Raw genomic sequence first — 15,760 nt, 5'->3', positions numbered from 1 at the left:
GCTAACAGAGTGGAATAGGCATCTAGCTGGGAGAGCTGGGATGGAGTGGTGGCCCCTGCGGCCAAGGCCACCGCACTGGTGACGGGGTTGGTGGTGGGGGGGATCAGCTGAGACAGGATGAACCTGGCGTAGGTCCCTCTGTACTGGGAGGACCCAATGAACTGGAAGGTGTGCGGCAGGTGAGCGTACTGCACGGGAGACACGTGGGTCCCTGGCTGTGGGGTGGCGTATGCGGCGGGCAGCGTGGTGGCCACAGGGACAGACCTGGGCGTGCTGGGCGGGAGTAGTACAGCCCTGTGGACAATGCTTTGTGTGAACCTATTCCTTGGTGTAAACCAAGCTCCGCCGAGGTCCTGGCCGGCTCCTGCCTCCCGCCCCCGTGGCCCCGGCCACCAAGGTTGCCCGGCAGCCATGCTGCGCCCTCCACCCGGTGGTTGTTGCTGGGCAGGGCGGGGGCCTTGTCCTTGCTGGACCGGCTGGTGGCGGGGATCTCGCGCTTCTTGGGAGGCAGGCATTGGTTGCTCTGCTCTTGTTTGGATTTCATTTTTTGCCGTCCCCCCTCCACAGTGACTGTTTCACTGTCTGACTCTGGTTTTAGTCAGTCTGACTAAAACCAGACTGAGTAGAAACATATTATACAGTACATATATATATATAAAGTGCATATATAAAAATGCATATAGAAAGTGAGTACAGATGCTCAGTCATCAAAGTCAATTCCACCGATTCCTAAAGCCCAGCTGCTCAAGTAGGTGACAGCTACTAACCCGGAAGCTGCCATATTCCACCTCCTACATTAACTGGAACGCGAATATCACATTTACCCAGTTTGAACGCGGGCACATCTGGACTAGATGTGGTTTTAGGGCGGGGACGCTGGCGGGGGCGACGACCTGGTGTTTAGGTCTTTCGTGGTGCTAATGCTGTTGTTGAAGGTTTCGTTCCCAGTGTTTCAGGTCCTACCGTTGACTCTGACGGCAGTGGAGTCTGAGGTTCTGGGGCAGGTTTGGTGTGTGTCACTTCTGGGCTGAGACGGGTTTTTGGTTTCAAAGAAATAGACTGTGTTTTACTGGGAGACGGTGTTGTCCATGTAGGTTCGGGGCTTTTGGAAATTTTAGGTGTAATTGTTCCAGCACTAGCGGTCCTTTCAGGTTTGGTTCTTGGCGGTTTGGGTCTGGGGCGCCGTTTTGGTGTAGAAGGAATAGATGTAGTTTGCTGGGGAGCAGGTGTCGTAGGCTGCGTTTCAGGACTGGTGAAGATTTCCAGATTTTGAGGAACAAACGGTATTTCACTTGGAGCCAATGTTGCCCTTGGCTGTTCAAGAGTTCTAGAAGTTTTAGGTGGGACAGAATCCAGAATACGGTCAGTTGTTGCTGTATAGGACTCTGAAATCTCAGGCTCTTCTGATGTCATAGGGCTTGAGAAAACGTCATAAGTTGCAGTTTGAGGCCGCAGAACTTTGGAATTGTCAGATGTTTTAGCTGTAGGCACGATCCATGGCTTTTCACTTGAAGCCAAGGTGCCCCCAGGTTTCTCAAAAGGAAAGGGTGTTTTTGCCTCAGGAAATTCTGGAAGACTTTTTGGAACTAGAGTGCTCAGTGGCAATTCAAACTGAGGTATTCGAATAGTTTGCAATGTTCCGGAGGTCCTTTTGCTGAGCACCAGTGTTGTTTCTGAAACATCTAATTTACTAGGCATAGTGGGTTTAGCGGTTCTTGGAACTGTTTCAGGAGTCACTGTTGTGGGCCGTGCTGGGTTTGTTTCAACCTCTGGTGTTTTAGATTCGGCAGGTAATGCCAAGGTTTCATTCTTAGCTAATTGGGTCTTGAGTGCATCTGAAATCTCAAACCTTAGGGATGCAGGAAGTTTTACAGTAGTTTCATTAAGACCTGGAATAATTAGATGGACTAGTTACTCCACCTAATAATTAGGTGGACTAGTTACTCACTCCTCCCATGGGAGCTTTTTTCTGGGGACTTACCTGAAGCCTTCTGAGTAACATTCTGAATCACTTGCTTGATGATTGTTATTGGGATTAGCTTCCTTGGGACATAGGCTGGCATGTGTGTTCTTGGTCATAGGTACTTTGGATTTTCCCATTTACTTTTTTACTTCCAACAACAGTTTTGTGATTGAAAATCTTGCTCCAAATTCCACCTTCCACACCTGTTTATTTTCCTGGCAGGAAGAAGAGGGACAAAGCAATGAGATCAGACAGTGAAGTGAGAAATACCCTATGAAAACAGCAGGTCGATTTCTTTTCATGAGCAATCTAACCACTGGATAAGTCCAGCCAAGGAAAAGGACTTCCAGAAACCAAGTGAGGGCTCGCTGGCCTTTCGTGACCTGCAAGAAGATCCGGCAGGGATCCAGCCGTGTCCAGGTCACTCCTGCAGGGGTGTCCGTCCTTGGACTCAAGGAATCCCACAATATATGAGGATTATGGGAACTAAAATTCAAGATGAGATTTGGGTGAGGATATGCCAAAACCATATCAAATGAGTGTCTCACTAAGAGACCTGCTGCACAGAGAACTGGAGAATTCAAAGAAAACCAGGTCATTACATCTGCTCTCAGTAGAAATGCACATCTACATTCATGCAGCTCTCCAGAGAAATGTACATCCACTGTGGACTATTAAAAAAAATCATTTAATTGTTTTGAGTGTGAACTCTATGGTCAAAGTAGGGGCTATTCTAGGAAAATCAGAGATTATTTCTGTGGGTCATCCTGATCTAACAGAGCTGAACTGAAGTGAGCTGAGCATCACCCCTGTTTATTTCCTTCTGCCTTAAGATAGTCTGGCTGGCTTACCAGGCAATAGGACATTCTCCCTCTCACCTCCCGAGAGATACACGTGGAGATTTGAAAACTGTCTTTCTCTTCTCAGACTGTGAAGCCCTCTGAGAGTTTCCTTTATGACTTGTTTCCTTTAGAGTGTTATAGGAGGAGTCCATTGACCTCAGAGAGCCTCAGAGAAAAATATAATGTTGAAATACAGTAAATACAAATCGGAAAGTCTTCATTGAAAAGAACACTGCAAAGAACTTGGCCCAGTTGTTTCCTACTGGTTCGTGGGAAACAGATCTTTAAAGTGATGATGAACTTGAATATTTAATTGGGGCAATATGTAAGCAAGGTTGAAGGCACAGCCTGGTTCTCCTTGCTGATTACAGTAAATACAAGAAGGAAAGGTGAACCAAAGAAGAAACTGTTAAGCAAAGACATAACTTGATGCTTGGGAAGACCCTCAGCCTATCGAAGAAGTATTTTCTGGAAATAGGACCAAATGTGTGGCTGAACAGTTGTTCACTAAACAGGTTAGATATATGACTCATACATCCAGTAAACTATCCTAGGAGAAGACAAGACTGAAGATGCATTTATTTATGAAAGATCTGTGAAGGATTCTCTCTCTCTCTCTGATGGCTTTGACTTGCATGAATTCTTTCCCGATATCCACGACAAGAACAAGGATTTTGAGAACTGTATACCAGCAAAATTACTGTCAACCTGGATTGAAAGGGGCAGGAATAAGATGTGATAAAAAAAAACACAGGACTTCGTGGGCAGTGCCACAGATGCAGAGACCAGGAGGACACTTACTGTCACCATAAACCCAGAGTGCAGAGTCCCAAGAGGCAGAGAATCTCCTCCTGGATACTCTGGAGAGCAGAGTCACCTCTTAGGTTCTAGAATGAGCTCACCCTCCAAGCTGTTGTTCAGACTGCCACCACAAAGGGCCTAGAGAGGCAGAGCATCAGGCCAAAAAAAGGATGTTTTTTTAAGCCTTAACATCTAATGGAATTTACTCTGAAAAATTTCAGTTTTGCTTGGGAACTGCAACCTCCTCTTACTAGATGATTTCTTCATTTTGGAATGGGAATGTCTTTCCTATGCCTGTCCTACCATTGTATTTTAAAAGCACAACATCTTGTCTGGTGTCACAGGCTTAGAGATGAAGAAAAATTTTGCCCCAGGATGAATTATACCTTCAGTCTTATCCATAACTGAGTTAGATGGCATTTGGAGGAATCTTTAGACTTAGAGATGATGCTGCAATGCATTAAGGTGTTTAATTACACAAGTGAATATATTTTGCATATAAGAAAGACATAATTTTTAGGGGAGTCACAGATCAAATCGTTATAAGTTGAGTTGAGTTACGTTCCCACTACCAAATTCATATGTTGAAACCCTAACCTGCCCCCTGTAGCTCAGAATGTGGCTTTGTTTGGAGATGGGGTCTTTACAGAGGTAATTAAGTTAAAATGAGGTCATTAGGGTGGAGCCTAATCCAACATGGCTGATGTCCTCATACAAAGGGAGAAATGTGGACACAGAGACAACATGCATACAGAGAAGGTGATGTGAAGAGACATAGGAGGAAGATGGCCATCTAAAAGCCAAGGGGAGAGTCTTGGAATAAAACTTTTCTTTATAGCCCCTGGAAAGAACCAACCCTGCTGATACCTTGATTTTAGGCTTCTAACCTCCAGAACTGTGAGCAGTAAATTTCTGTGGTTTAGGCTATGCAGTTTGTGTCACTTTGTTATAGCAACACTAGCAAACTAAATAAGACATGATTGAGATTCACCAGTTCTTTCACAACCTGTGATAAAACTTAGAAAATAGTCTCAGCATTATCAATTCAAAAAATAATTGAATGCCTGCTCTGTCCAGTGCCTTGTAACAACAGCTAAAGAGAAGGAAAAAAAAATCATAGTCCATACTCATGGGTTACAATTTGGAACAATTAAATTCTAAAATGTCTGAAAAAATGTGAGTTGGCTGCTAACAAACGGATTCTTAGACTAAGTAAGTCATACATTTGAATGGGAGACATTTTTTTTTACATTTGAATAGGAAAAAATTTTTTTGTTTCTTCAAATGACCTTATTGCCACCTTTAATAATACTCATAGCACCACTGTTAGAAAGTGTAGTTATTTCAGTAGGGTGACAACAGAATGTCAATGAAAGCCATTGACATTCTCATAGTGAGTACATCTCACTTCCTGCTTCACAATTGTATGCAGAGCTGTATCAGTTTTTCAACTCAAATATATATGCAATATAGTTTTTGTTCTAGATATGTATAAAGTATATGCCAGTTACTTTGATGAGTTATATTGCTACTGAACAAAACTGGTGACAATCTGTGATATCTTTGTTTTGAAGTATTTTTTAAGTTCTTTTTGTTAAGCATACTTAAATGTAGTTGTTTTAAGAATTTGAACTCCAAATTCTTTCAGATATGATTTGCACATGTTCTTCCCTTTTATGTAGAGGCAGGTTTTACTAAGCATGCTTTGATTTTTATCTGCAGAGCTACATAATTACCATTATGTTATAGTGCTATCATTTTTCAAGATAAATATGGTGTTTGATGACAATACAGCTGCCAAATATATTGGAATATATCATGTTGTGAATCACAGGACAAATTTGTTGATATATTCTACTAGTAATGATGGCAATCACTCAGGTAGAAAATTCATGAATCAAGACAAGACTACAACCTTTAGATTTATAGAACAATAAATTTAAGAATAGAGGTAGTTTAGGAAGAAATAATGGTGATGACAAAGCTTTGTATGTTCATGAAAAGTTTGGTTGTAGAAACAAGAGTGAAGAATAAAATTTGTTAGTGTGGCACCTAGACCAATCAAGCAGTAGTGGATTTTTAATAATGAGATTTCTTGGTCATATATTGGTCCCAGGCATAGTGGATTTTTGTAGTGAGAGGAAATTCTAAAAGATAAGAGTGAAAAAGGATGAGCTGGATAATAACCTGGACATTTGGGTTATTAACTTTTTATGGTGAGAGTGGTCACAGCTATGAGGATCTGTGTATGCAGGATTAATATAGACTTATATGACTGTTCTACCAGGATGATTTAATCTGGTGTGTGGGATATAGCAAGTTCTTGACAAGTGCTAAATTATTTACCTTCAAAAGGGAGATTTTTAAAAATAAATCATTGTGTTAGTGCTAAATGGTTTGAAATTCAAGACTAAGATTATGTTTCACGTAAAATATTATATGTATTATTAAATTCATTTATAGTCATGGAATCTATTTCAAATGAGTAAACTCTCCAAAGGAAACTGTACCTTTCTTTTGGCCACAGAAATCTTAAGTGACTTAAAATAACAGGTGAGTTGCATTGCTCCTGAACAGAACTACCTATTGATAATCTGTGTTAACTTTGGTTTAAAATGTTCTCTTTTCTCCATTTTCTTAGTTGATATGCTTGAGTCATCTTGTTCAATCAATCATTTATTCACTCACTCATTCATTTAACATGTACTTGCCATATGCAGAGCAGGCAATAGGAATAGAATTAGGATCAAAACAAGGTAGTAGTAATGTCTAATGTAAAATTTGCTGAGTATGTTCTGAGAGAATATCTCAATATACATTTCTAAATAGATGATAATTCCATTTGCAAGTCTACTCCTTCTGTTATTTTGTAATTGTCCCTGTTCCTCCTAACTGGGTAAGGTGTGCTATGGTGAGAGTAGTAGGATTAACCCAAGAAAGTATTGAATCGTATCACAATGGGAGGGAAGAGCTTGTCGCATACATGATTCCCTGTAATGATAGATAAAGTTCCTTTCAGGTGTGCTTGTTAACAGGTTTTAGCCACATTATAAGGACCTAAAAGAAGTGAAGACTGCTATGATAAGTTTGGTAGACAGCATTTATCTCTCTTCTCTTGCTTCTAGAGTAGCTAGATTTATTAAAGAAAAGCAATACTATGCAGCCATAAAAAAACGATGAGTTCGTGTCCTTTGTAGGGACATGGATCAACCTGGAAACCATCATTCTCAGCAAACTGATGCAAGAACAGAAAATCAAACACCACATGTTCTCACTTATAGGTGGGTGTTGAACAATGAGAACACATGGACACAGGGAGGCAAGCATCACACACTGGGGTCTGTCGGGGGGAAATAGGGGAGGGACAGCGGTGGGTGGGGAGTTGGGGAGAGATAGCAAGGAGAGAAATGCCATATATAGGTGATGGGGAGGAAGGCAGCAAATTGCACTGCCATGTGTGTACCTATGCAACAATCTTGCATGCTCTTCACATGTACCCCCAAACCTAAAATGCAATAAAAAATTAATTAATTTTAAAAAAAGAAAAAAAGCACTAAATACATATATTTGAATTTTAAATAATCAATGAATAAATAAATAAATGAAAGAATGGAAGTCCTGTGGTGATCGTACATCCTGCATAAAGCTCATTAGTACATTCTATAACACAGAACCCTTTAAGCAACATCTAGAATAGTGCCTTTCAGTTGGAGATACGAACTTCTCCATAAGTAGCAGTATATTAACTCTAACAGTGATTCTTAACCCAGACAGTGGGCACATTCTCTGGAGGACAAGTTTTACTTAGCATGTGAGCAAGAGGGTAGTCATGTTTGTTTCTTAAAAATAAGTCTTCTTCCATGTGATTGCTACATAACATATGGTCCCCAGAAGGATAAAATGTAGCATCCATATTCATCTACTCTGAAAGGGACTAAGATTATGTTTACTGTGGTAAATACAGCAATGTGTATTTTCTGTCATTCTGCAGATGGGTACATTGCTTGAAGTCTTGCAGTAGTTATACTGTTATTAAAGTCGGATTACTGCTGTTACTACTCTTGTTACTGCTGCTATTACTCCTGCTGCTGCTATTAATAAAATTATCTAATGAGCCTTTAAGCATATGACTCTATTTTAAATCCGCTTAACTCAGCAGGCCTGTAAGCTATGACTATCTGGTCATTATTAATGCTATATTATAGACAGAGATACAAAGACTCAAAGAGATTAAGTAATTTACCCGCTGTCATATAGATCAACATCAGAAATGAAATTCATGGTCAGAATCTAAGTCTTCTAATTCAAAAACCAGGTCTTTTTTTCTACTATATCACACTGCAGTTAGCATAGCCTTTTCCCTTTTCCAAGCGCTAAATGGAAAATTGAAAAAGGAGGAGATATTCCTCTCTTACATTTGTAATACATTCCTAATGCGTAAATCATAAATAGACTCTTTCAGATCCTTTTATTTTATGAATTTGAAAATTATAAAATTAATTAAGAATACTTAATGATATCTGCTCATTTTCAAAGATGCTCTCTCATCAAAGAAGCAAGATCACACTAGACATGAAGAGGCACAAACTAAGCCATGAGAGAATATTTTACCCATCATTACTAATACATTAACTGCTGTAAGCTAATAAAAACAAGTTAAAAGCATGCTTTAACTGAATATTTTAATTAAGTATTGGATGATGTATTTATTTAAGAATTATCTATGAAATTACTTTATAAATTATACCATATATCATATTAATGAATGGAATACAATAAATTAAATAAAACACCTCATTACAAATATCTAAATTAAATAGCAACTGTCTGTGTTTCAATGGCAATACACTTGGTGAGGCAAAATATGAAAATAGAAAATGTTAATTTTAATAAAAACAAAAGGTCTGAAAAGTAATATAGGATCACAGGGTAAATATGGCAGCATCATATTGAAAACGATGTGGAGTGACTATGATCCCTGAACGTTATTTTTTATGGCCATTGCCTAGACTATTACCTTATTCTGTCTGCATAGTAGTTCTAACAATCTAATTATTCTCTATATTTATTAGTTTATGGGCTCCTTTCTCCCACTAATGTAAAGTCTTTGTGAGAACAAGGACCCTGTCTGTATTTTTCACTAAAATATTTCTAGAATCTAAAAGAGTGTAGAACACATAACAGGTGGATTAACGAGCCAATGAATAAGTAAAGTTTCTATTTATATCTGCATAGTCTTAAGCTTTTCTGGGCTCTTAGTTTTCTCATCTGTAAAACAGCATTAAATAATCACTCTCTCAAAATTTTGGGTGACTGTACAAAGTGAGCAAACCATACTCCACAGTTACAGCCCGTATATAAAGATTCAGTAAATGGTAGCTATTAAAATAAATGTCATGGCTGGGTACTCTGGCTCACACCTGTAATCCCAGCTCCTCAGGAGGCCAAGGCTACAGAATTGCTTGAATCCTGGAAGCAAAGGTTGCAGTGAGCCGAGATTGTGCCATTGCACTCCAGCCTGGGCATCAGGAGCGAAACTCTGTCTCAAAAATAAATAAATAAATAAATAAATAAATAAATAAATAAATAAATAAATTAAATTTGATACTCTTATCATCACAATAGATGATTATACATCTCCTCCTCTTTAGGTTTGCCAATTGTCATAGCCAATGCAATGTGAGACGTGCCACATCTGAGCAAAAGCTTGACTTCTCTCACTGTTCCCTCTTTCATGAGAATGTGCCTTTTCGAGATCAGGGCTGTACTTTTATCCTGGATCCAAAAATAAAGATACATAAGGCAAACCCAAACCTGATTGCCCACTTGAACCTGAGGTTCAGAAATAATAAGCCAACTTGTAATATGAGTAACAACTAGTTGTTGAAAGCCATTGCTACGGTTTGGATATTTGTTCCCTCTAAATCTCAGGTTGAAATGTAATCCTCAGTGTTGGAGGTGGGTTCTGGTGGGAGGTTATTGGATCATGGGGACACATCCCTCCTGAATAGCTTAGCACTGTCTCTTGTTGATGAGGGCTCACTCTGAATTCTCATAGGATAACTGTTTGCTTAAAAGTTTGTAACACCTTCCTCCTTTCTCTCTTCCTCCCACTTTTGCTGTGTCGTAATACACCAGCTCTCTCTTTGCCTTCTACCATGATTAGAAACTTCCTGAGACCTTACCAGAAGCAGATGCCAGCCTGATGCTTCCTGTACACCTGCAGAACTGTAAGCCAATTAAAGCTCTTTTCTTTATAAATTACCCAGCCTCAGGTACTTCTTCTTTTATTTCTTGTAAAAAATGGGATACATGTGCAAATGTGCAGAACGTGCAGGTTTTTAACCTAGGTATATGTGTGCCATGATGGTTTGCTGCACCTATTGACCTGTGCTCTTAGTTCCCTCCCCTCACTCCTCACACCCCCAATAGACTCTGGTGTGTGTTGTTTCCCTCTCTGGGTCCATGTGTTCTCATTGTTCAACTCCCACTTATGAGTAAGAACATGTGGTATTTGGTTTTCTGTTCCTATGTTAGTTTGCTGAGGATGATGGCTACCAGCTTCATCCATGTCCCTGCAAAGGACATGATTTCATTCCTTTTTATGGCTGAATAGTATTTTATGGTGTATATGTACCACAATGAACTTACTAACACAGCCACTAAGGCTTCAGAATTGTTATGCAGGATAAGCTATTGAATACTGACTATTGAAATATTCTATAGAATCCCAGAAGGTGAGCTGTCCAAATCTACATAAAATATTTCTGCAAGAAGTTGTGTTTGTTAGTGAGACCATGAAGGTGGGTTTGAGTTGGCAGATGAAAAGAAGCAATACCTTCCTGCTGTGAAAGTCCTACATAAAAATTGGCCAGCTCCTCTCTCAGCATGTCAACATCTTACTTTGTTTTATCGTCGTTACCCTTATTCTCTTCTTCTCACTCTCCCTCAACCTAATTCAATCCATTAACCATGTATTCCATAAACCTAGTCACATCACTCCTGGCAGACCAAGCACATTCTGAATGTGGGTGACTTCCTCAGTCATTTCTATTCTGGAGTTTTTGTTCCTGCTATTCTATATTACTTGAGCCAGTTAGTTCCTTGTAACTTTCAAGCTATTTTGTGCTTTATGTACTTTGCATAAGCCTTCTCTTTGCCTGACATGTCTTCCTTTCCCTCAAAAGCAACATATTCCCAACTTTTGTAAGTAAGGTTTTCCTTATTTTAACAATCCAGTTCAAGGGCTGATCAGTCTTTAATTACCATCATCACTGTAATGTTTTTTGAACAAGGTTATGATTGAATTACCTTCATTATCCCTAGTTATTAACACAGAGCTTGGCCTGTAATATGTACACAATCAATACATGTTGAAAAGAGATGATTCACAAGTAACTTAAAGATCAAAAATGTCTAAATACATAATTCTGATTTAAATCTAGCCCGTTATAAATGTGATTCTAATCCTTTCATTTCAATGAATTAGGTTGTTGGGGAAAGATTTTTTAATAGATAAAATGGCATTTAAAAGAATTCTTAAGCCCATAATGTAGATCTTTTATCCAATTATTTCACCAGCAATCAACACTGTGTTGCCTGGTCTTCATCAAGATCAAGCCCCCAGTTGGTAGGTTAACATCTTCATGCCAGGATTGCATTGAAAACTAGACAAATACTAAAGGAAGAAGAAGAAGAAGAAGAAGAAGAAGAAGAAGAAGAAGAAGAAGAAGAAGAAGAAGAAAGAAAGAAAGAAAATAGAGAAAAATAAAGATCTCTGCTCAAATTCTTGATTTTAAAATCACAATAGTAACATTTTGCTACTGTATCTCATAGGGTTGGTATCAGCCCAGGAAAAAATCATGCTATAACTTGTTATAATTTTTATTACAAGAAATGAACACCTCCTCATTTTTTATATATTCTCCAAGCACATATGAGCAGTCATAAGACACAAGAAAACCTGAGAGTTTGTATATATAGAAGAAAAGCTACCCAAGAGCCATTTATGAACCTGTGAGAGGTAGGAAGCATAAAGGTTGATTTTTCTGATATTACAGTTTACCCTCAAGGTCAAGAGTTGAGAAGTCATAAAGAAGCAAACAGAAAACAATAAAGTTATATTTTCAAAAAGAAAATGGTGTAGAGAAAAAGTAAATCCCTGAAAGATGTTAAGGAAAAAAAAAAGATCAGAGCTGTATTTTTTATGCCACGTTAAGTTTTATTGTAAAACATCTTTTCAGCTAGGCTTACAAATGCTTACTCTTTTGACATATGATGCCTTGTTTATAGACTTTAAAAAATATTAATTTCCCATTTGCTTTTACATGTCCTCAGTAGGAGAAATGCATTTTATTTTAATGCCAACAAAAGCAAGTAACTGGTAAGACCTAGTTGGCTGCCACAAAGTACTAAAATGTTGAATAGAGTCATCAATAATTCACATGCTCTGTGTAGAAGGAATAGATTACTTGAGGGTATAAAAATGATTTCTGCCTTGATGCAGAACAAATGATGCAGAACCATGGTTCTTTTTGACTCCCTCTTTGACTGACGATCACCTGATTAAATACTACATAGGAGAAAAACAAATTGTATAAAATGTAATTTCACTTAGATCACTTCCTATTTAAATCCTATCCTCAGTCTCAAATTTAGAGATTGAGATAAGTCTTAAACTGAGTTGTATGATTTTGAGACTGCTGAATCAAAATATTAAGATTACTGGGTTGGAAATACTTCCAGTCAGTTTTTCCATATTCTTTCTCTATGTCACATGGCTATCATGGTTAGAATGAAATAAAATCCAACCAACATAAAGTTTCAAGAAAATTTACAGATCTAAGTGACACATTGGCAAAATTTTTTGAAGCTTCTAAGCTCATCTATCCCTCCCCACAAAATAGCCTTGACTACATTAATGGAAGCTGGTAATGCATCATACTTTCCTCCTTCAAGTGAGAATTGTTCTTATAAGTATGCTGTGATCAAAAGAACAAGTGGTACTTTAGGCACTGAAAGAGGAAGTAAAATCTCCTGGATGAAGAAAAAGCCAAGAATTGAAATATTCCTAGGAATTATGGCTGAGCTATAATAGCGTATATAGGATTATTCCACAGAAATAATTTTAAGATTTTTGTGGCAGACATAGAATGATAGAGCAACACCGTGATGTATAGGATGTTTCCATTATATTCCTTAATTTTACGTTAGAGGTTCAGAGTAACATAAATAATGCATGATAAGTTATATCAAAAGAATTTCTGGCTGGGGTGAGTGCCCACAGGAAGCTGCTTGTAAGGCCATATTTTAACAGGCCCGAGTAATGGCCTGGCTGGCCTCTTTTACACCCATAGAAGCTCTGGGGTTTGCAATTTGTCAAAGATTAATGAGAAGCAAGATAAGTAAATTTGGTTGGAACTTTAAGCTGGTTTTCAACATGAAGATACAAAATACTAACAGAGTACTGTTAGTACTTCCATGCCTCTATATAAAGAAGTTTATAAAGAAAGTATGTAGAGAATGTATATAGAAAAGGTATATAGAGTATATAGAGAAAGTATATAGAAAAAGTACTTTATATGTAAAGTATATAAAGAAAGTAACACAGCATTACCACTGATGTAAAGTTAATGTAATGAACCCCTGATCTTGCATCCACTTCTAAAACAATAACTAGACATGGAGAGAAGAAGATTTGGCTGCAGGGAAAGGGCACACTGCAGGCAAAAGTTGGTGAGGGACAATAAAGATTGAGGGCTGTATTAGTCAGGGTCCTCTAGAGGGACAAAAGCTATATATGAAAAGGTACATTTATATGAAAAGGAACTTGTTAAGGAGAATTGACTCACATGATCACAAGGTAAAGTCCCATGAGAGGCCGTCTGCAAGTTGAGGAGCAAGGCAGACAGTGGCGAATCAGTCTGAGTCCCAAAACTTCATAAGTATGGAAGCTGACAGTGCAGCCTTCAGTCTGTGCCCAAAGGCCAAAGAGTCCCTGGCAAACCACTGGTATAAGTTCAAGAAACCAAAAGCTGAAGAACTTGGAGTATGATGTTCAAGAGCAGGAAGCATCCAGCATGGGAGAATGATGAAGACCAGAAATCTGCTCTTCCATCTTCTTCTGCCTGCTTTATTCTAGCTGTATTGGCAGCTGATTAGAAGGTTCCCATCAGATTGAGGATGGATCTGCCTCTCCCAGGCCACTGACTCAAATGTAATCTCTTTTGTCAACACCCTCACAGACACACCCAGGAACAATACTTTGCATGCTTTAATCCAATAAAGTTGACACTCAGTATGAACCATCCAAGGGCTTTACTATATGCCTATACGCATCCCAGCAAACTGATACATTATCTTGTAATTATCTCATTAACTTCATACAACAACCTTAACACAGAGGGGTTATTTCTGACTAGCAGATCCCTGCCTCAGAAGGGTTAGATGATTTCTATAATGTAACCCAATAGTTACATTATAGAAAGCATGTGCATTTGACATCATTTTCCACTTCCTCACCACTACATTTTACTACTTAATTACAGAAGCAATGAATTTTGAGGTCTGTTAGAGAAAAGCAACTCTGGAGAAGTAGCCTTGCATGAGCCAAAAGGAAAGAGGCTGTTGGTGGCACTTAGCAGTTATGCCTGCTTCAAATGGTGTAAAGGGAAGTAATGAAACAAAAAAGTGAACTGTTCAAGGTCTGTGACTGAGGATGCAGAAAGAAGGTCTGCAGAACTGCCTGGACCAGTGAAAGATCCTGGGAGATGTCACAATTGGCTGGAATAGTTATGTTGTCTGGAGAAAACTGGAGCATTGGAATTATCTGCTCTTCCTTTTGATTTAAAGTCACCTTGATCTTTATCTTTCCAAGTGGAAAAAACAGAAGTCCATTAAAATTCCCATACCTTCTCCCATATTTTTCTTGTCTTTTATCCATTCCTTCCAGTGGTTGTACCGTTTCTTATTGGTCAATATTCTAATAAGCCATATTTGCTCTTCCAACGCCCATTCTTCACACTCCTCAACCCTGCGGTGTGTCAGTGTAGGTGAAGGCAAGGCAGGCCAGTGAGCCCTGTGGATGACATGATGCTTTTGCTTTTTGTTGGCTTTGACCAATGACATCCACAGAAGGAGACTGGAACACAAGAGACAGTATGTCAGAGCATTTATTTTCTTTGACTGTTTCTCACCTCCTTTCCTCCTGCCTTGGTCCCATTTCATTAGAAGTAGCTATGTTTTTTCCTACAGCTATATCTCCCACAGGTGGCTCTTATTCTAAGGCCCCAGTCCTTACTGCATTCCAGGCACATAATTTTCTTCTTGTCCCTTAAGCCCTTATGGTGGTAACAGTTTCTCACTGTTGCTAGTCTTTGGGTCAGCTGTCATCCTGTTTCCCAAACACTGATCTCACCTCTACAGATAGTTTTATCATTAAAATCCTTATGTGTGAGCTCTCTTGAGTAGATTTTGTTTCCTTCTAGGGGTCTGAGAAATACCAATAATCACTCTTTCTTGGTAGGAAATGCCAACCTGCAGGGAGCACACTTCTCTGCTCATCCATGCTTCCGCTGTACAGTGTCACGTCGCTGGACATAAAAGACGAACTTTTATGGTTCATTTCTTCCTAGCATGGCATGGAACTTGAGTTAGAGAGTCCACTCAAAGACTGGAATCCCATTTCTCTGCTGACCTAACAATTTAATATCTAACTTCTAACTCTATTTCTCAATTGATTCTGTAGTTTACACAAGAAAAAAGAAAGAAGTAAATGTTTGAGTCCTTCAAACCCCAGCAGTTTTCATGTTTTCTCTTATTTAACTCCCTTTCCAATAGTAAGGAGGCTGTGTGCAGAGTGGTTTCACCCACATAAAGGGAAAACAGGACCACTGGGTCCTTCTGGTCTTTGCAGAGATATTCTATAATTCCAATAGAGTTTTGACCACCTGTGGGTACTGGAGTCTAGAAAAAGGAAACAATTGAGGCAAGCATCCAACTCGTTTGATTTTTTTGTCTTGTTTTGAAGGAAGAAATCTGAGATGTTTGGCACTACTGGGCTTTTCACATTGGCCCCTTCCTCCAATTTCTGAACTGGTGAAATCCTTGCTAGACTAAAAATAACAACTTGAGAAGTTGGAAACTGGTCTGTGGG

General features: G+C 38.9%; 1 protein-coding gene across 1 annotated transcript; it reads right to left on the bottom strand.

The window, feature by feature from the left end:
* Window positions 1-762: 762 nt before the first annotated feature.
* Window positions 763-15,229, bottom strand: LOC120363564 (target of Nesh-SH3-like). Its single transcript, XM_039468044.2, is given in 4 exon segments — window positions 763-1,907; window positions 1,949-2,062; window positions 2,065-2,166; window positions 15,142-15,229. Coding segments are annotated over 4 exon segments (1,449 nt in total).
* Window positions 15,230-15,760: the final 531 nt, after the last annotated feature.

This window comes from Saimiri boliviensis, chromosome 3 (genome assembly GCF_048565385.1).
Source record: "Saimiri boliviensis isolate mSaiBol1 chromosome 3, mSaiBol1.pri, whole genome shotgun sequence".
NCBI classification, from domain to species: Eukaryota; Metazoa; Chordata; class Mammalia; order Primates; family Cebidae; genus Saimiri; species Saimiri boliviensis.
This window is presented reverse-complemented; position numbering and strand designations above follow the sequence as displayed.